The sequence below is a fragment of the Bos grunniens genome, chromosome 23 (assembly GCF_055505025.1).
Source record: "Bos grunniens cultivar Pamir isolate PY7600 chromosome 23, Bosgru_T2T1.0, whole genome shotgun sequence".
In the NCBI taxonomy this organism is placed as follows: Eukaryota; Metazoa; Chordata; class Mammalia; order Artiodactyla; family Bovidae; genus Bos; species Bos grunniens.
Window position 1 is genome coordinate 34,961,345 of NC_141187.1, and position 22,707 is coordinate 34,984,051.

At 41.0% G+C, this 22,707-nt stretch overlaps 1 protein-coding gene across 2 annotated transcripts in view; it reads left to right on the forward strand.

The window, feature by feature from the left end:
• The window catches only part of DCDC2 (doublecortin domain containing 2), a 143,041-nt gene that overhangs the window by 53,333 nt on the left and 67,001 nt on the right, over positions 1-22,707 (forward strand). For both annotated transcript variants that reach the window (XM_086370039.1, XM_086370041.1), the window contains 3 exons: positions 491-637; positions 2,408-2,462; positions 14,236-14,395. In XM_086370039.1, coding sequence (XP_086226165.1) covers positions 491-637; positions 2,408-2,462; positions 14,236-14,395 — 362 coding nt within the window. The remainder of the gene's footprint in view (positions 1-490; positions 638-2,407; positions 2,463-14,235; positions 14,396-22,707) is intronic.

The window sequence follows — 22,707 nt, forward strand, 5'->3', positions numbered from 1 at the left end:
GTGCTCATGGGATATAAAGAGAAGAATCAAACTTCAGTGGAAGCCAAGCTTCATTTAAAATATGACATTCTTGAAACGGCAACCCACTCCAGTATTCTTGCCTGGAGAATTTCATGGACAGAGGAGTCTGGCAGGCTACAGTCCATGCAGTTGCAAAAGAGTCGGAGACGACTGAGCACACATACACGCATGCACACACACACACACACACACACACATTCTCTACAAGTTAATTTTCTCCCTCTAAACTCTAAATATGGCAGCAATAGGGGATCCTTATGTTAGACTGTCCGGTTTCTGTACAGCTAGACCATAATTGTATCTGCATTGGTACTTAGCTGAGTCTTATGACTTTGAGACATTTATAATTCAGTGTTTAGCATAGTATCAAATGAGCCAATTTAGGAATAGAGTTTTTAATTGACTGTTATTTTAGCAGTTCTTGAAATGCTTGTTAACATTTGAATTGCTGGCATTCATATTTTGGCAGACTCTACACTTTAGAAGGAAAACTGGTTGAGAGTGGAGCAGAGCTGGAGAATGGGCAGTTTTATGTGGCTGTCGGCAGAGATAGGTTCAAGAAGTTGCCTTACAGTGAATTACTTTTCGACAAGTCGACGATGAGAAAGTCTTACGGGTACGTTTGCATCCTCACTCGCGTCTCATAGTTTAGTTATCACTTGAAATAGCATTGAATCTTATGCTGTTTTTTAGAATCTTGTTTATCGGTTAGAAAGGAAAGGATGTCCGATACACCTTGATCGCTGTTTATTTTGCTGTGATTGGAGGTTGAAAACTATTGCATAAAAATATGATATTGAGGAATCTGTGATAGACTATATAGTATTTTTTAGCCATTCACTTATGAATTTGTACTAAATATAAAGATTAGATTTGTGAAAAAGGTACAGGGCAGTGAGCTTCTTATAACATACGCTTTTAGAAGTCTTAAAGATGTTAACTTGATTGAATAATTTTTCAGTTGATGCATAGAGAAATATCTACAGGTGGTTAAGAAATAATATTTTCTACTTAAAAATAATAATGGTAAAATATAGAAATGATATTTCTTTTATACAAATAAGTGGAGGGCTGGGTGTATAGTTATTTCAGGCAAAATTTTAAAGGTTACCCTTATAATTGCACACAATGCATAGAGAACCCTTTTGCTCTGTGAGATGTCGTGCATTTGTGAAGAAGGCCTTCTTTCAGCCCAGTAGGTGGGCTGCCCAGGCTTGCGTTTGCATGAAGAGCCTCGGCCCCTGCTTGCAGGGACCCTTGGGCTTGCTCATGATGCCCTACGGTCCATTGCCGCTGCTTTTCCGTGTCTACTTGGCTGGAAAACTGACTTTGTGTAGTTGCTCCTACTCGGATGGGTGACATGTGACAGAGATAGAGCAGAACGTCACCAGTGTGTTCTCCATTGATTTGTCGTCCCACGTAGCTTGATGGAGAGACTAACCAAGGGTTCCTCAATACGGAATAGGTGGAATGGAGTTTCAGGGGTGGTGTTTGAAGTATCGCAAAGAGCACATTGCTTTCTAGCACTTTAGAACTACTTACCAGACCTATTGCCAACCATCCTTACCCATCCATGAAATCAAGTCGTTCACAGCGTTGCTCTGAGAAGCAGCACTGGGTTAGCTGCTGTGGGTTGCAGTGCGCACCGCGGTAAGAGCTTGTGCTTCTACTTGATGGCGGTGAGAAAACTTGCCCACGGTGGCCTTCTCAGGCAGGTCAGCGAAACTTGCCTTTAACTCCGTGGCTTCTTATTTTCAGAGAGGTTCGGTTGGGTTTCGAGCCGGATCTTTTCCTGTAAAGAGACATCTGGAAAATACTTAGAGCTGAAGAGCAGTTTTTAAATTTTTGGTGAGAATGACTGGTTTAGAAACTCCCTGAATATAAATGCCAGTGTTTTACCATTCTGTGCTTCTACCAGATATGATAGACACGATAAAAAAAAAACTTTATCATTTTTAGCCTTAAACACAATCTGGCAAAATCCTCACTCAGCTTGGGAAATGCCTGTTTTTTGAAACGCAAATAAAAAATTTAGGGATTATTTTAAGTGGTATGAAAAAGTTAAAGGTGGTACTAAATTTATTTGTAAGCATCAACTAAAATGCTATACAAGAAAACATTAAGAATCTTTTGGACAGTGGAAACTAACACAACATTGTAAAGCAATTATACTCCAATTAAAAACAATAATGTTTTGGAATGGAATTTGGAAATGTTTTGTGGTCTTTATGAAATTGGGAAAGTCAGTGGTACTTATTGTGGAATACTGACGTCTATAAATAGTTGAGTTCCAGGTCGGGGTGACAAACTGAGATGTTAATTATCTTGCTTTGTATATTATTTGTGAGTAATATTCAGATTTCTAAATTGTAATTTGTTTTCACAGTCAGAAAACTTCTTCACTACCTCCAATTGTAGGATCCAGAAAGTCTAAAGGCAGTGTGAGTATCATATACTTTACTCATTAATGTTCTGTATTTCTATACCATAACAGAGAGACCGTCCTTTGGGTTTCAATTAAATTCAAAGAAATAAAACTTGTGGCATATAAGCAATTATGTGAAACAACATTAGAACATTAACGTTACAACTGAGTTTCTAAAGGAGAGCTAATATTTTTAAAATATGAATTTCAAGAGATAATTTTTTTCCTGATATATAGACTTGATAAAATTTATACCAGCTTGAAATCTAGGCAATAATACATAAGTGAGAAGAAACGCTGTTTTAGGCCACATCACTGATCCGCCCAGTGTTATTTTCTATCACTGACAAAGACTAAAAAGAAAGAGTATGTAACAGAATGGCAATCCTCAGTTATATTTTTTAAAAAGATTGAGAATCAGTCTAAATAGTTAGGTCCTTATCAGAATCTTTTTCATCCACCGTTCATTCATTTATTTGTTAATTCAGCATAATCTATTGAATACCAATTATGTGGGAACTGTGACAGGCATTTAGTAGGTAACTTCTTAACCTGTTTGTATGTTTTATCTATACCCCCTCATGGGGATAAGCTTTATGTCCTGCTGGAGTATTGCTTTGACAGGTCTTCTTAGCTGAAACTTCTCTTTCTGCTCTTTTGGTTGAATTTCCTGACCTGTAGAGGTGAGAATTGATCTGACGTTTTCCCTTTCTGAATTAAATAAGCAGAACTCTTAATTGGTGTCTTGTAAAATAAGAGGCTTCTGGACAATGATATTGTCTCCTAATGATGATTTAGATATTCCTTCCCCTCCCCCTTTTCTGTAACATCATGTGAAATTCTTGAAAAAGATTTTTTTGTGTGTGAAGAAATAGTGCTGACCTTGGCTAAGATTATGAGCTTGGATGCCTGAGAAAATGGTGGTACTATAGCTAATTAGAGGGCAGCTGAGGAAAGAATCACCTGCTTAATTTCTAATGCATTGAGTTATCAATGTCATCACGGAATCTAGCTGCAGACTAAATGGCAGAGACTGAGGACATCAGATGAAAATTTGCAAGTTCATCCACGTGACGGTCATAGTCGAAGAGCAGAGGCGTGTCATGGTGACGTTCTTTCCTCGCACCCATCACAGCCTGGCGAGGAGCTGGCTTCAGCACACTGTTGAGTGGGAGGATGGGAAAGTGGGAATAGAGAGGGTTGGGGGCAGAGCTCACAGTGAGAGCCACAGAGGACCCATAACTTCATGGATATGGAGAGCAAGGGGAGAGAGAGTATTCCAGTAACTGAAAAATATATTGTAACCATCATAAAGCTAAACGTATGCTTGCATACTAAATCACTTCAGTTGTGTCTGATTCTCTGTGACCCTATGGACTGTAGCCCGCCAGGCTCCTATGTCCATGGGATTCTCCAGGCAAGAATTCTGGAGTGGGTTGCCGTGCCCTCCTCCAGGAGATCTTCCTGTCACAGGGAGCAAACCCGTGTCTCTTAGTCTTGTGCATTGGCAGGCGAGTTCTTTAGCACTAGGGCCATCTGGGAAGCCCATAAAGCTAAATAAAGTCCAGGAATTTAGATTTGGGAGACTACCCTTCTGCTTTTCTTCAGGACTTTGGAGTGGAATCTCTTCCATGTACCATGCGCATAGGAGCTCATTAACCCTCACAGTATAGCTGGAAAGGTGATGGTTAAACAGAGACCAAGTGTAGTTGAATAACTGACTCAGATCACAGGGAAAGTTCATGTCAGAACCAAGATCAGGACTCAGGTCTTTACATTCACAATGACTGAACTTTGGGATTAGGTGGTTATAATTCTGAAATTTAGAATGTCTGATTTTTTTAAAATTAAAAATGTGTTTCTAATTTTCAAATCCGTACACAGGAGGCATATATGTACCTCTTTCTTGATCACTTGTTTGGAAGTTCTCTTGAATCTGTGCTGTGAATACTGGGTCATCTAATGATGACTGGCTATGTCTTCCGTGTGTCTGGCCTAGAACTAAGCCCCAGGGAGATAGTATTGAGCAAAAAGACACAACACTCTCTCTTAGCTCTGTCCTACTCAAGGAGACAAAGTTATACAAACGATACCACAAAGCAGTGTATAATTGCAAAGTGTGATTAGAATGAGAGAAAAGGATAGAACCATATGCAGGAAAATAAAAGGAGAATTTAGATATGTGTGTCAGGAAAAGGTCTCTTTGAGGAAGTGACCTTTAAGAACTCAAAGTTATGTTTTGAGAGGAGTTTCCATCTCGTACACAAGCAAAGACCCAACATTATATTGCCATGCTCTGACTTAGAATAACACAGTGATAGCAGAGTCTGTCCCTTTTCTCACAATGCTTTCTCACGAAGCATTCTATAGAGTCATCTGTCCATTTATCCGGTCATCCAGCCATCCATCCAACACATGTTTAACAAGCACCTACTGAGTGCCAGGAATTCCTTCAAGCAGCTGGCAGAGATTGGTGACAAGCTTTCAGACGTCACGGAACTTTTGTTCTAGTGCCTGTGTCTGTGTGGGGCGGGGCGGGGTGGAAGAATGGGGGTAGACAGACTATCAGTCTCTAAACAAATATATAATTTCAGGTGGTGATAAGTGCCCTGAGGACAATAAGATGTGGCAGGGCACTTGTTGATATAAAATGTTCTGAGACTGAGACTTTAATGAGGTAAAGCAGCCAGCCATACAGGGTGGGGGCAGGGGAGAAAGAGCCTCCATAGCAGAGGAAACAGTCACAAAGGCCCTCGGGAAAGAGCTTGGCGTAAAGAAAGGGGACAGAAAGAAGGCTGGGGTGGTCTGTGATGAGATTGGAGGGGCAGGCAGGGCCCAATGGTGCAGGCCATGGGTGGAGTTTGGATTTGATTCCTTACCATTTGAGGGGCAGAGGAAGGGAGTGATAGCATTTGATTTCTATTTTTGAAAGATCATTCTGGCTGTGGTGTATGCAAAGAAGTGGGTGGGGCAAGAATAGCAGCAGGAGGCAGTGGGACGGCTGGAGTCCTGAGTGATGCGGGCGACTGGGATAGGAGGCAGCAGGGGACATTGTATCTTGTCACTGATGGCTGCATTCATCCAGTAGCCATCTACTGAGTCCATATTATGTCCTGAGCACTAGGAGAGGGGACGATAGAAAATGAGATGGTTGGATGGCATCACCGACTCCACGGACATGAGTTTGAGTAAAATCTGTGAGTTGGGTAATGGACAGGGAGGCCTGGCGTACTGTGGTCCATAGGGTTGCAAAGAGTCAGATATGACTGAGTGACTGAACTGAACTGAACTGTTTTAGTGCTTGTGGGGAAGGGGAGGCAGAGATTCCAGAGAAAACCATAAATGTCTGAAGCCTCCATTCTGGAGAAGGAAAAAGACAAACTAATACACAGTTGATATTAATCAGGGATAAACTTGAAGAAACATGTATCAGGATATGGGAGGAGAAAGAGAGGGTGCAGTACCCCCTGGGTGGCCAGGGTGGGCCTCTTGTAGGAGATTATATTCAGCAGAGGGGCATAACCCCCTGGGCATACAGTGAGGTTCCACGAAACCTATCTAGTGGATTTGTGAGTGACTGGCCGTGAACCACATGGAGAGAATATTCTACGTTGGGCATTCCAAAGTCACAAACTCACGAACTTTTTAAGGGAAGGATCAGTTTGCTCCTTTCCTTTAACTAATTGGTTCCCTGCAGAATGTACATATTTTCAAGATTCTTAACCGCTTGGCACGGAGTCGGGGCAAGTGTGAGTGAAGGGGATGATGGGTGAGCTGGCTTACAACTTAAGGAGCTACTTACTGTTCAGTTCAAGGGAAGGCATCCCTGAACTTGTAATGCAAATCAAAGGGGACCCAGAGTTGGATTTTTAGGAATTCTTTTCTCCGCAAGCTTTCTAGGAATGGCTGTATTGCATAATGAAGGGAAGTGTGGGTGGGGGCCTGATAGAGCTTAAAAAAGAGAGAGAGAAAGCTGCTACACTCTCCATAGAGGACCTGCTGTGCAGGAGTGATGGGTCAGCAAGGCCCCACCCTTGTGGTAGGAAGTGTGGGTAATAGGGTTTGGGGTAAAGGTGAGGAGGTTTGGTGGCGGATCCAGCAACCCTTTCAAAACAGCCAGGCAATGCCCTGTGCAAAGTAGGAAAAGACCAGAAGTCACCCCTCATACAGACTGGGGGGGGGGGTCACAGAAACACGTACTTTGAGATTCTAACCTGGGAAACAAAAGGAAGAGATAACTGAATCCTCTGAAGTTCTATTAAGTTTGAAAAATTAACCCACCAGTGGGAGGCTGTCCTCTAGCTGTGAGGTTTCAGCACAAAGAGTCCAAGCACCCTCTAGTGGAAGAGACATAAAATCAGGGACGTTCTTGAAAGTTGGAGCCAAAGACTCCCTTACGTTGTCCTCAGTTCAGTTCAGTCGCTTAGTCATGTCCGACTCTTTGCGACCCCATGACTTGCAGCACGCCAGGCCTCCCTGTCCATCACCAACTCCTGGAGTTCACCCAAACTCTTTTCCATCGAGTCCTCAGTTGTCCTTAATTCCCAAGTAGCTAATACATCTTGTGAGCAGCAATTTACAGATTCAAATATGGCAATTGCTCAGGTTTTGGTGAGAAAACATGATTATCCGTGTATCACAGAGTCACGGTGAAAGGTCGATTTTGAAGCTTCCAGAACTCCATTTTGCCTTTTGGGAACCTGTGTCCAGTTTGGATAAAAAGATTTCTCACACTTCCCATCAGCAAATACACAGAGAAACACCAGCCTGAGTCTGAGTGTGGTCCCCTGCTCACAAGGTCTCCTGGATGCTTCGCTGAAATACACACGCTGTGAGTGCTGCTGTGTGCGGCAAATCCCTCACAAGAGCACTTTACGAGGGATTTTGTGATGCATTATGGCTTTTGTGTCTTTGGCACATGTTCATGGAGGCTTCAAGTGAGTTTACCGTGGTAATGACAGAAACCTGAGTTGACTGGAGCTTGTTGGAAAGAGCCTAGGGAATTATCTAAAACAATCCCAATTTGAGTAGAGCAAGGGGGTGATGGAAGGGCTCTTTTTAGTTTTCTGTTGGTCTGAGCCAGAGGTTTGCTATTTCTATCAGGTATTTTGATATGTGTGTGAGGAAAAAAAAGGACAGTGCTTGAATGATCACATAGGGTCTAGTGTTTGCATGGTATGCCCCGTAAAATGAGGCTGCTGCTTGATTTCTTCCACTTTGGGATAAAATCGTAATCTGTTTTTTCCAGGTGACTTTTTAAGGGAACCAAACCGTATGATAGCTGTTTCTAGTCCCTTGGGAACTAGCAAGCATCAGTGTAGTAGAAAAGTCAAAACTCAGTAACTCTGAGAAAGTTAATTCCTTTATCTGAAAAACAGTAGTAGAAAAGTCAAACCTGGGTAACTTTGAGAAAGTTAATTCCTTTATCTGAAAAAATGCCTATCTATGCATTTGGTAAATTTGTGTTTATGAATTTAACTCAGATGACCATTATATCTACTACTGCGGGCAGGAATCCCTCAGAAGAAATGGAGTGGCCATCATGGTCAACAAAAGAGTGCGAAATGCAGTACTTGGATGCAATCTAAGAAACGACAGAATGATTTCTGTTCATTTCCAAGGCAAACCATTCACTATCACAGTAATCCAAGTCTATGCCCCAACCAGTAATGCTGAAGAAGCTGAAGTTGAACAGTTCTATGAAGACCTACAAGACCTTTTAGAACTAACACCCAAAAAAGATGTCCTTTTCATTATAGGGGACTGGAATGCAAAAGTAGGAAGTCAAGAAACACCTGGAGTAACAGGCAAATTTGGCCTTGGAATACGGAATGAAGCAGGGCAAAGACTAATAGAGTTTTGCTAAGAAAATGCACTGGTCATAACAAACACCCTCTTCCAACAACACAAGAGAAGACTCTATACATGGACATCACCAGATGGTCAACACCGAAATCAGATTGATTATATTCTTTGCAGCCAAGGATGGAGAAGCTCTATACAGTCAGCAAAAACAAGACCACGAGCTGACTGTGGCTCAGATCATGAACTCCTTATTGCCAAATTCAGACTTAAATTGAAGAAAGTAGGGAAAACCACTAGACCATTCAGGTATGACCTAAATAAAATCCCTTATGATTATACAGTGGAAGTGAGAAATAGATTTAAGGGCCTAGATCTGATAGACAGAGTGCTTGATGAACTATGGAATGAGGTTCGTGACATTGTATAGGAGACAGGGATCAAGACCATTCCCATAGAAAAGAAATGCAAAAAAGCAAAATGGCTGTCTGGGGAGGCCTTACAAATATCTGTGAAAAGAAGAGAAGCAAAAAGCAAAGGAGAAAAGGAAAGATATAGCATCTGAATGCAGAGTTCCAAAGAATAGCAAGAAGAGATAAGAAAGCCTTCTTCAGTGATCAATGACAAGAAATAGAGGAAAACAACAGAATGGGAAAGACTAGGGATCTCTTCAAGAAAATCAGAGATACCAAAGGAACATTTCATGCAAAGATGAGCTCGATAAAGGACAGAAATGGTATGGACCTAACAGAGGCAGAAGATATTAAGAAGAGATGGCAAGAATACACAGAAGAACTGTACAAAAAAGATCTTCATGACCCAGATAATCACGATGGTGTGATCACTGACCTAGAGCCAGACATCCTGGAATGTGAAGTCAAATGGGCCTTAGAAAGCATCACTACGAACAAAGCTAGTGGAGATGATGGAATTCCAGTTGAACTATTCCAAATCCTGAAAGATGATGCTGTGAAAGTGCTGCACTCAATATGCCAGCAAATTTGGAAAACTCAGCAGTGGCCACAGGACTGGAAAAGGTCAGTTTTCATTCCAATCCCAAAGAAAGTCAATGCCAAAGAATGCTCAAACTACCGCACAATTGCACTCATCTCACACGCTAGTAAAGTAATGCTCAAAATTCTCCAAGCCAGGCTTCAGCAATATGTGAACCGTGAACTTCCTGATGTTCAAGCTGGTTTTAGAAAAGGCAGAGGAACCAGAGATCAAATTGCCAACATCCACTGGATCATGGAAAAAGCAAGAGAGTTCCAGAAAAACATCTATTTCTGCTTTATTGACTATGCCAAAGCCTTTGACTGTGTGGATCACAATAAACTGTGGAAAATTCTGGAGGAGATGGGAATACCAGACCACCTGATCTGCCTCTTGAGAAATTTGTATGCAGGTCAGGAAGCAACAGTTAGAACTGGACATGGAACAACAGACTGGTTCCAAATAGGAAAAGGAGTTCATCAAGGCTGTATATTGTCACCCTGTTTATTTAACTTCTACGCAGAGTACATCATGAGAAACACTGGACTGGAAGAAACACAAGCTGGAATCAAGATTGCCGGGAGAAATATCAATAACCTCAGATATGCAGATGACACCACCCTTATGGCAGAAAGTGAAGAGGAACTCAAAAGCCTCTTGATGAAAGTGAAAGAGGAGAGTGAAAAAGTTGGCTTAAAGCTCAACATTCAGAAAACGAAGATCATGGCATCCGGTCCCATCACTTCATGGGAAATAGATGGGGAAACAGTGGAAACAGTGTCAGACTTTATTTTTGGGGGCTCCAAAATCACTGCAGATGGTGACTGCAGCCATGAAATTAAAAGACGCTTGCTCCTTGGAAGGAAAGTTATGACCAACCTAGATGGCATATTGAAAAGCAGAGACATTACTTTGCCAACAAAGGTTTGTCTAGTCAAGGCTATGGTTTTTCCTATGGTCATGTATGGATGTGAGAGTTGGACTGTGAAGAAGGCTGAGCGCCAAAGAATTGATGCTTTTGAACTGTGGTGTTGGAGAAGACTCTTGAGAGTCCCTTGGACTGCAAGGAGATCCAACCAGTCCATTCTGAAGGAGATCAGCCCTGGGATTTCTTTGGAAGGAATGATGCTAAAGCTGAAACTCCAGTACTTTGGCCACCTCATGCTAAGAGTTGATTCATTGGAAAAGACCCTGATGCTGGGAAAGATTGAGGACAGGAGGAGAAGGGGACAACAGAGGATGAGATGGCTGGATGGCATCACTGACTCGATGGACGTGAATCTCAGTGAACTCTGGGAGTTGGTGATGGACAGGGAGGCCTGGCGTGCTGCAATTCATGGGGTCGCAAAGAGTAGGACATGACTGAGTGACTGATCTGATTTGATGAGTATTTAGCACACAGGAGCTACTCAGTAATGTTATCTTATCAACTAACATAGCAGTATGAGATGACAATCTTATTCCCTATGCTGCATAAATAGCAATGACTATCCAATTTATGAGTCACTCTGCCCTTCACTCTCTCTATATAATTTGTCTATGTATTATCTATAATTTATGTAATAAACTATGTAAATAGATAAGTATATAATTTGTACTATATAATTTATTTGTGTCTGTGTTAATTTATTATACATGTTTTTAGTTTTTAGATGAGTCTTGTTTCTTTTTTATTGTAGATCAGAGTATAGTTGATTTACAGTGTTTTGTTAGTTTCAGTTGTATAGCAGAGTGATTCAGTTATATAAATATATCCATTTTTTTCAGATTCTTTTCCCACTTAGATTATGACAGAATATTGAGTAGAGTTCCCTGTGCTATACAACGTGTTTTCTTTTTAAAATAGAAAACATCTGAATTCTTTCCTGTTTTCTAATTACAAAACAATTATTTTTTTCCAAGTTTAATTTGTGCTGTGTTAGTCACTCTGTCATATCTGACTCTTTGCAACCCCACAGGCTGTAAACCCTCCAGGCTCCCTTGTCCATAGAATTTTCCAGATGAGAATCCTGGAGTGGGTTGCCATTCCCTTCTCCAGGGGATCTTCCCCACCCAGGGATCGAACCCGGGTCTCTTGCATTGCAGGCAGATTCTTTACTGCCTGAGCCACCAGGGAAGCTAAGTTTAGTTCTTGTCAAGTGCCTGGCAATTAGTCATTAATCAGTATTTGAATGCATAAGTGTCCGTTACCAAAGCTATGCCTCATATAGTTATTGGAATCAACTAGGCTTCCTTGATTTTCCAAAATCGGTCTTTTGGGTGTCCCTGGAAACCCACTCCAGTACTCTTGCCTGGGAAATCCCATGGACTGAGAAGCCTGGTAGGCTACAGCCCATGGGGACGCAAAGAGTCGGACACGACTGAGTGACTTCACTTTCACTTTCATCAGAAATGCAGTAAATCAGAACTTCTTGTATATTCAGCAAAAGAGTTGATGCTAAAAACCATGTGAATCCTCAGTCTCCCCAGGATGGACTGTCTGTTTCTCCCTTGTTTTACCCCTTTTGTGAATAAGACTTTTCCCAGAGAGCTGTTAAAAAAAACAAAAAACCTCTCATGATGAAATCCAGAGTTTTGCTTTCTTTGTTTCATTTTAGTCCTGATAAGTTGAACAGCATCTCTGAACATTCTAGTAGGCTTGCTAGAAGGGTTACTCCTCTCATTCAAGGCTTTTAAAGTTTTAGAATCTTGAGATGAATAAACTAATTTGAAAAGAGACTAGAATGTGAGACCAGGCTGATGCTTCCTTCTCATATGATGCTTTTGGAATCTCCACTGTAATCACATTAGCCATTTCTCCTGCCTGGCAGTTTATGGCTTTGTAAGAAATAATCATTGAAGAAAAGGAAAGAAAAAAGACCCCAACTCTGGTTGCAGTTAATGCAATAATTAAGTGGAAACGATATGTTTAAATTGCAGTTGGAATAGGAAATTAAATTATGCAAAAAAATGTTATAGATTTGGACAAGTTTTCATACTGTTAATAAATCTATGCATAATTCATTTTCTTGTAGGCTATGACAAAATAGCATAAATAACTTCATTTGTAAAGCTGTGAAATTTTCTATTCTTAATTGGGTGATAGCTAAAGCTATTTAAACACTTCTGGATGACTGAATATCTAAATGTTTAAAATGAGCAGTTATAATAGGTTTCTAGGCAGATTTGTTTATTTAACATTACTACATTTATTTTCAGATACTAGCATAGTACAGATGTTGCATAAAATTGCACCCAATATGGTGTAAATTTGATATGATTTTTAAGAAAAAGATATTAACTCTCTGCTCTTGGAGGAAGCCCTCTGATAGTCTTTGAATAAAACTACATGCCAGACACTGTTTTGTTTAGTCGGTAAGTTGTGTTCAACTCTTTTGCAAACCCATGGACTGTAGTCTGCCAGGCTTCTCTGTCCCTTGGATTTCCCAAACAAGACTTCTGGAATGGGCTGCCATTTCCTTCTCCAGGGGATCTTCCCTACCCAAGCATCAAACTCACGTCTCCTGCATTGCAGGCAGATTCTTTACCACCGAGCCACAAGGGAAGCCCACCAGGCACTATACCGGTTACTTTATAATTGTTACCATTTCATTTCATGTAAGAGACCTAACAGCAGGCACATTAACCCCATTCAATTGATAAGGGGTCCATGGGGTCGCAAAGAGTTGGACACGACTGAGCGACTGAACTGAACTCAACTGAATTGATAAGGAAATAGGTTCCAAGAGGTAGGAACTAGTTACCTCAAGGTCCCATTGGTGGCAGTGCAGTGACTCTGAGTCAGGGTCTCTAAAACTTGCATTATTTCTGCTACCTGCAGCCTCACACCTCACACATTCAGGTAGGCGTAGCACCTGAGTGTCCTAAGGCCAAGGCTGTCTTGTTAGGAGGGAATGTCTTGCACTGAGAATCAGCACAGCTGTTCCTTGGGTACAGTGACCAGCACTGTAGTGGCTCTTATGTGGCTCCCCAGGAACTGTACATGAGCCCACCACAGCAGCCGCTGAGCTCAACCTCATCTTCATGCTGGGAAGCCCCCTTTTCAGATGCGAGGTCTTCATTTCAAGATGCACATGGGAATCAGAGGCAACCGCCATAGGTGTGGTCAGCGGGGTTGTCTTGCAGGAATGGTGGTGGGGGGTATGTGGTCTTGAGCTGCTTGTGTCTATGTTGCTCTGGATCTGTGGTTCATAGAGATGGTGGAAGTCACCGACAGATGAGTCAGTATCGGAGGTTTTCTTTAAGCACAGTGTGCGTCTGCTTGTATGATGGTACCTGTGTGCTCACTGTGACAACTAGTTAAAAAGGTATTTCTCATCAGCTGATCAAACTGGATTTTGTCATCATTCCTCATCCAGTAGCTATCTGCTGATTCTTCTGAAAGGTGCAGGAGGAAGAGGATGGTTGAGACAGCAAACTGGCTCTGGTCCTTGCTGGCTATGTGACCTTGGCCAGGCTTAACCTCTAAGCCTCATTTGCTTGTCTATACGATGGGGCGATAACAGTACCTGTTTCTCAGGTTATGAGGACTGAGTGAGACAGTTTCATAGCAACACCCGGTACATATCAACACTCAGCAGTTGTCAAGTGCTATTATTTGTTTAAAAATATTTTTTGATGTGGACCATTTTTTAGAAGTCTTTCACATTTGTTACAATATTGCTTCTGTTTTATGTTTTTTTTTTTGGACTGCAAAGCATGTGAGAGATTAGTTCCCTGATCAGGGATTACATCTGCACACCCTGCATTGGAAGGAGAAGTTGTAACCCCTGGACTGCCAGGGAAGTCCCTCAAGTGCTATTATTTTTATTCTCCTTCCCCTGGTAGACCCCTCCTCTGCCACCAGGAAGAATTTAATGTAGGTAATAGATAGAAGCAGAATCAGCACAGAATGCCCACCTGTGGCCCCTGCCCCTTTCACCACGTTAGTGACTTGTACTTACCACTCAAGGCGTTCATCAGCCGATAGTAAGAGTTAATCTTTTGCCACGTAGGGAAATGATCGCCAGTCTAAGTCGACGGTTGGATCCAGTGACAACTCATCTCCTCAGCCCCCAAAGAGGAAAGGGAAAAAACATGTGAATTCGGAAAAACCCACGAAAGGGAAACAAAATGCCAAGTTAAAGAGTTCACCGCAAACAATCCCAAACAGTGGTAAGTTTGTTATTATTATTATATTGTTATTACTGATGATCATTATCTTAAGGCTGTGATACAGTTTTAATTTGTAAGTAGATCTGTTTGTTTTCCTGGACTCACAGAGTATTTGTCACTTATGAGAGTTTTCAAAGAAGACTTTCTGTGTATGAGAGATTGCTGGTATTTTTCACACTTAATTTCTAGTTGTAATTAGCAATTGTGCTATGAGGATACACTTCAAGAGAAAATATTTCTTGAGTGTTCTTATTGAGAAAGGTAAATTTTACCATCCTGTGTTCCAGCTAAAAGTGCTTGATTAATATTTTTACCACCTACTTGTGATCTCTCTTATTTGTGTGTCTACAACTCTTGTTCACATTTATTACTAACTGCTTTTAAGTCACAGATCACTTTTTCAAAAAGGTGTTTCACTGATATCCAAGAGAACACCCATACAACTTTACCAATAAACACCATGTACTGAATTATTAATAGTTACATACCTTGCATTACCAGTTGAGAGACGGTATAAAATAATTTAAAGCATTTTGCATTAATACAAGATTATAGGATAAAAGTGTGATAAACTAGGGCTTCCCCGGTGGCTCAGCTGGTAAAGAATCCACCTGCATGTGTGAGACCTGGGTTCGATTCCTGGGTTGGGAAGATCTCCTGGAGAAGGGTACGGCTACCTATTGCACTCCTGGCCTGGAGTATGCCATGGTCTGTATGATCCATGGGGTCGACTAAGGAGGCATGCTGTCAGAATTGTGACCTTTTCACGTTAGCTTTTTGTGAAGATGGGCTCTTTTTGGTTTCACTCCAAGCGTGGTCTCAGTGGGCTGAACACATGAATGTCGAGTGATGCTGTGGGCAGCTGGGCTGGCTGGGACACGGCTGGAGGAGTGACTGCTTCTCCCTCCCCCTGGGATCCACTCACCTCCGCAGGAAGACGTGCTGGGCTGCTCTGAAAAGGGGTGAATGGGATCAAGTTTCAGATTCATGGCCAGAGCTCTGTCTTCCTCCTGAGAGCTCCAGCTCACTTCAAAGTCCATACAAAGTGTCACATTAGAATCACAGCTCATGTGGGGTTCACTGCTAAGGAGACAGTACAGACTTGTGTGAGGGCTTAGAAGATGCTGCTCAGATGGTTACAGGGTCAGAAGAGAGATGTGCGAGACGAAGTTAAAAGAGCAGGTGAAATGAAGGAGTCAATTCCACAGAGAAGAAAGTGGAGGGGGCTTAAGGTTTCAGAGATTTAAATGATAATTAGCTGGAAGCCCAGAGTCCTAGATTCTTGTCCCAGTTCTGCTCTTGACTTTGGGCAAGTCATTTAACTTTCTTTGGCCCTATTAGCTTTCTGTAACATGTGGGTTCATATTAAGATTTATCTTTATAATTTTGATTTTATCTTTAAGTTTGTTCAGTCCTTTCCAGTGACCATAAAGTGGGGAAGCCAGAGTAAAATGTAGTCAATGGATGTGGAGTGAATGCTTGTTGTATGGAAAAAGTGAAAGTGTTAGTCGCTCAGTCGTGTCCGACTCTTTGTGACCCCATGAACTGCGTAGCCTGCCAGGCTCCTCTGTCCATGGAATTCTCCAGGCGAGAACACTGGAGTGGGGTTGCCATTCCCTTCTCCAGGGAATCTTCCTGACCCAGGGATTGAACCCAGGTCTCCTTCATTGCAGGCAGATTCTTTACCATTGTTGTATGGCAGGCACCAAAGGAAAAAGCTAGCCTGAAAAGTATGCCTTACATGTGAACATTAAACATAATAGAGGGTTTATTTTAATCCGTATATACTAGATTGCAAAACCATCAAGGCCATGGGATATGTCTTACTAGTTTATTTTTTTCAATCCCCAATAACTAGGTCTGAGAGATGAGACACTTAATAAATATTGGTGAATGAATGATGAAAGTTACAAAATAGATGTCTCTGTAATATTTTAAAATCCACTAAGAAACAAGACTCATGTTAAACTTTTCATGAATCATTTTCGATTAAAGGCTTTTATGAAATGTTACTTGCTTATTTTCTGTGTGGCTCTTATTGGCTTATGAAAATCCTAGCTCCTGCTCTCAATTTATTTTTTGAAAATCTTTAGATTTAGCAGTTTTCCCTCAAGAGAGAGGGGACCATCATCTCTTCAGGTTATTTCACTCATGGAAACATGGAAACACAAGAGGCTGAATCAGCATTTCCATGTTTTACAGGAAAGTAACTGTTATTAAAAAGTTGAATTATCAGTGTTTTTGCCTTTGTAGAAATTCATAGTTTTCTCTTTTTTTAAAGATTTTTTTCCCCATATTTTCAAGGATCTCTTTAAAAGATTTATTGTTGATGTGGGCCATTTTTAAAGTGTTTATTGAATTTGTTATGATATTGCTTCTGTTTTGAGTTTTTTTAGTGTTTTGGCTGTGAGGCTTGTAGGATCTTAGCTCTCTGACCAGGGATCAAACCCCTACCTGCTGCTTTGGAAAGCAAAGTCTTAACCACTGGACCGCCAGGGAAGTCCCCACAAATAGTTTTCAACGATAGTTTCATCTGTGGGGGTGAAAATAACCAAAACATGTTGAACATGGAAACAAGTCACATTTTTAAAGTGCTAAGAAAATGTAGGAGCCCTCAGCTATTCTTCCCCAGTCTTTAGAGAATCTGCACTGGTTTTAATTGCCCACTTTAAGTACAGTTTGCAATGTGGTTTTATAATGTGTAGATAGTAGGTTTTCACCACTATATCCCGGTGATACATAGGACAATGGCTGGTGTCTTTTAAATGAAGGTTTGGGGAATTCTTGTCCCCAGTAAGAGGCTTTTGGGCTAGTGCTAGTGGTGAAAAACCTGCCTGCCAGTGCAGGAGACGTGAGACGCAGGTTTGATCCCTGGGTCAGGGAGATCCCCTGGAGAAGGAAATGGCAATCCACTCCAGTATTCTTGCCTGGAGAATCCCATGGACAGAGGAGCCTGGCGGGCTACAGTCCACGGGGTCGCAGAGTCGGACACGACTGAAGCAACTTAGCAAGTACATGTGCACAAGAGGCCTATACCGTGGATTTAGAAGCATATATAAGAGTTTAGACGAAGCATCTTGTATCTTTTCATCTTGATAGAAAGAACATATGACCTGGAAAATGAATCTTGGCTTCCAAAACAATTTTCCCAGGGAAAATGAAAAAAAGCTTTTGTACCGTTTATAAGATTAAATCATCACTTGATAAGTTTAAGGATATTAGCTTAAATCCCTACTTTTGAAAATTGAGCTGTTTCTCCTTATCAGATCTCTCTCCAGATGTCTTTGGCTTTAAAAGGCGATTTTCTAGGTTATATTAGCAAAAATATTGGTCTTGATTTCTTTCTTTCTTTTTCCTCCTTCAGTCTCCAAATTCAGTTATTATTGCAGTTGCTTTTTGCTTTAATAGCATCTGTTTTAGTAATTAGAACCAAGTGTGTGATTTTGGACATTTGTGCCTCCAGAGGGCTCTTATTCTTTAGAAAGGGAAAAGCAATAAAAACTTGAAACAAAATGAAAGGAAAGGTATATAGAGAATCAAGATAATGAGCCAAAAATGCAGGAAATTAATACTGCATTGCATATTTGAAAGTTGCTAAGAGGGAAGATCTTAAAAATTATTACAAGAATAAAAATTTTGTAACCATGAATGGGGACAGATTTTGGCTAGACTTATTGTGATTATCAATTCTCAATATATACAAATATCACATCAAAAAATGCAAGAATTCTATTTTAGAGATGAAACAGTTTTTGATGCTTAAAATATTTTGAATTTGGAATGATGTAATCTATCCAATTTTATTTCTAAGTGTTAAAATTTTAGAGTTAAGATGCATAACTATGCTTCCTTCAGAGCATATGTTAAATTTTGAAGATTTTTTATCAGTGTTCTTTAGTGTTCTCATATTAATTAGAAAAAAAGAGAGACTTCATAGGCTATCTTGATTTTTGCAATTATTACAATTATAGTTATACATTTTGGCCTTTTATGTTTCTGCTGATATTTATTGATATTCTGATATCTAGTGCTTCAGGAATGAGCAGTGCTGATAACAGTCTGTAGATGGCAACCTGGGTCTAATTTTATTTCTTTTTCTATTTTCTTCATTTTTTTCCCCGACTCAGTTTCTCTCTATAATAGTAAAGCTTAATAATTCAAGCAGAGCTTTGACGTATTTCTTCAGGGAAACAAATCTCATTTTCTTTTGGTAGCCAAGATGCAAAGTAAGATTGGTTGGTGATTGATGAAGTTGGGCGTGAAATGCATTTTTAGTGCTGCATTTAAATACCGGCTTAACTGACCAGCATATGTTTTCCTTACACTTTCCACCTGAATGGTGCCTGAAGATAGGTTTCAGAGGCTGTTAACTAGTTATGGTCTCCTCTCTGAGAAAAATTTTAATAATGATTGCTTTAAAGTATTTTGGGATTGATTGTATTCACTGATATTTTTAATAATTTTTACATAAAAAATTTAGTGTTTTTAGAGCTCTTGGAACACAGGAAGTATAGTGGGTTTAAGGCTCCTTCGAAATACTGGGAAAGCTATAGAGAAAATAGCTTAGTCTGTACTGCTGTGGTTTATGTGGTATTGATAACTATATATTTTTTAAAGCAGAGTATTAAAAATTTTTTCCCCCGTGACTCAGTGGTAGAGAATCTGCCTGCCAGTGTAGGAGATGTGGGTTTGGGAAGATCCCTGGAGAAGGAAATGGCAACCTACTCCAGTATTCTTGTCTGGGAAATCCCATGCACAGAGAAGCCTGGTGGTCTATAGTCCATGGGGTCTCAAAAGAGTGGGAGATGACTAAAGTAACAACAATTAGAATGTAAGCAAAACCAAGACCTGTTCCTTGTTTTTCCTTTTGCCATGCAGCACAGCAGGCGAGGTCCCCTACCAGAGAGTGAACCTGTGCCCCCTGTAGTGTAAGGACAAAGTTCTAACCACTGGACTGTCAGGGAATCCCCACGATTAGTTTTCCTTTGAAGGATGCAATTCCCTTTCTGTTTCCACGTGTGGGCATGCTCGTAGACACACACGGGCTAGTACCCTTGATGTAGTTCCTGGCTTGTTCCCAGCATTGTTCAATGAATTTCCAAGGATCGTGTGATGTTTAGACTCATGAATGATGGGTGGCAGGTGCATGGCCGGGGAAGGATGTTTGAATATTGTGACCTTGCTGGGTGACCGCCCTTGGGTAGTCATGCTCTTGAATTTTTCTAATACTTACAACCTGCATAGGGTTTGCTGCGTCACCCTGAGCTTGAAGCGTTACAGCAGTTCATCCTCAGAATTGGATCAGGAAACATGGAAACTTGAGCTGCTTTCATTCAGCTGATGAACCAGCTCAGGCACTTGCTTGGTTCCTCATCACAGGCGACTCAGGATAAAAACGGGAAGCAAGGGACTTCCTGGTGGATTCTGATATCAGGAATGTCTGTGACGCCGATAGTGGGAGGTGACAGGGTGGAGGGGAGGGGAAGAAGTAGTCATGGGATTTATTACATTTCCTCCTCCCCAGCTTCCTCTTTCTGTTGCCAGCCCTGCAGTGAAATAAAACCAGGAGAGGGGCTTGGTCTATTAGAGGATCAGCAGTTGCGAGGGCATCATTTACACTGGAGACACAGATAAGCTCTGGGTGGGGAAGATGCCCTGGAGGAGGAAATGGCAACCCACTCCTGTATTCTTGCCTGGAAAATGCCATGGACAGAGGAACCTGGTGGGCTACAGTCCATAGGGTTGCAAAGAGTCGGACACAACTGAGCTCACACACGTGCACATGTACACACACAGATAACCAGCCAGCAAAGTATTCTGCTCAGAGTAGCACTCAGTGTTGAGAGTGTGTGTGTGTTTGTGTGTGTGTGTAGGTCGGTCACGATTGAAATTAAGGGTGACCAATTCCAAACGCAGAGTTAATGGTGCAACTCTGAAGTTTATGTCCCATCAGTGCAGTGGTCTTCCTCTAGTCACTGTTCCTAGATCAGGGTCAGAAACCTTCTGTGCACAGCACCAGGAAAGATAAAAATGCATTGACATCTCAGATCAAAAACAAAAGCAGAGTCATTCTGTAGAGTCATTGAACACCAACAAATAATAGCAAGAAAATGGATTTAAACTGTACTTAGGGATTCAAAGAAAATGATAGTTCAAGATTCTAAATTTTTTTTTTTTGTATGAGGTGAAGATTTTGCAGTCTGAAAATGAATGATTATTCCTCCATAACTGTAAAGCTACCAAAAATATCCAATTGAACGAAAAGACAGTTCCCATGTGAGATAAGCCCAAGTTGTATTAAGAGCGAAAGGGAACAATGACTTTTACTTAATTAAAGAAAATGTCTTTTGTTCCTCACTGGCACCAGAGTTCTCAGTGAAAGTGAAAGTGAAGTTGCTCAGTCGAGTCCGACTCTTTGCGATTCCATGGACTGTAGCCTATCAGGCTCCTCCATCCATGGGGTTTTCCAGGCAACAGTGCTGCAGTGGATTGCCATTTCCTTCTCCAGGGGATCTTCCCAACCCAGGGATCGAACCCGGGTCTCCCGCATTGCAGGCAGACGCTTTACTGTCTGAGTCACCAGGGGGCCCAGTGGCTTCATCTAATTTCGGAATGAGTGTTGTGGGCTGTCATTGTTCTGAAAGATGAGAGGGTTAGCCATCTAGGACAGAAACTTAAAAGGAACTAGTAAGCGCAGTTACTAACAAACGGTCTCCATATTTTCTCTGGTGCTTTTCATCCTCGAATGTTTTGGATCTATTACACTTTCAGCTTGGTAAGTTTTGCTAACTGAAACAAGAGTTCCAGATCTAATTACCACAGCACCCGATAGCATTTAGATGGATGAGTTCACCCCTTAGGAATTTTTATTTTCGGAGCAAACATCAGGTGGAAGGGACAAAAGGAATAAAAATTTTCTGTAGTAGATAGATATAAGGCAATTTTTCACTCATGAGGCAGGCAGGTTTGCTGTCTAATTTTTAGAAATTAGTTGAGAGAATCATCAAATTCTCTTTAGACTTTATTCCCAGGTTCACCCTGAGGTTCTAATTTAGAAGCACGATTATGGTTATTTAGCATTTTCATCATAATGGAACGTTAATGAAAATGAATGTGAAAACACTTGGATAAAGTACAAAGTGCCTGAAGAGGCTAGTGGTTAATAGCAGTATCTATGTAAGGAGATATGAATTAGTTTGAATGGTCTCCACATCAGAAATGAAGAACTTTAGTATCTAGAATTAGGGAGCCTGGAGATGGGGAAGTGAGGAGGGTCCTCATTGTTTTTTTAATTCTTGAATTTTTAAATTTTATTGAAGTATAGTTGATTTACAATGTTAATTTCTGTTGTACAGCAAAGTGATTTAGATATATATATATGCATATGTATCTTCTTTTTCATATTCTTTTCCATTTTGGTTTATCACAGAATATTGAATATAGCTCCCTGTGCTTACAGTAGGACCTTGTTGTTTATCCATCCTATATATAATAATTTGCATCTGCTAATCCTAAACTGCCAGTCCTTCCCGCCCCAGCACTCCTCCACCTTGGCAGCCCCAAGTCTGATCTGTCATCTATGAGTCTGTTTCCCTTTTGTAGATACATTTCTTTGTATCCTATTTTAGACTGTACATATAAACGACATCGTATGTTATTTGTCTTTCTCTTTCTGACTGACTTTGCTTATATGATAATCTCTAGGTCCATCCATGCTGCTGCAGGCGGCATTATTTTGTTCTCTTTTATGGCTGAGTAGTGTTCCTTTATGTATATAAATACACACCACATCACCTTTATCCATTCATCTATTGATGGACATGTAGGTTGTTCCCATGTCTTGGCTTTTGTCAGTAGTGGTGCTATGAACCTAAGAGTTGTGTGTATCTTTTTGAGTTATAATTTGGTCTGGATATATGCCCAGGAGTGGGATTGCTGGATCATATGGTAGCTCTATTTTTGTTTTCTAAGGAACCTCTCTATTGTTTCCCATGATGGTTACCCCAGTTTACATTAGGGAGGGGATCCATTATTAATTCATGTTGCCCCAGGTAGCTGCCTTCTTATTGCTTCCCTTTCTCTCCCTTTAAAGACTCACTTGCCACCCTGGTCTGAAGCTCAAAGCTAAGGAAGTCTCTGTAGAATGATGAAAAACTCAAAGAAGGTTGGTAGGCTTAGAAAGAAGTAGGAGGAAAGAGAAGAAGAAAAAGGTCAGCGGTGGGGTGGGGGCAAAATCATTCCTTCTAAAACATTTTTAAAAGCCAAAAATATCCCTACTCATTCATTTTCTTTCACTCCAGTCAGTTTCTAGG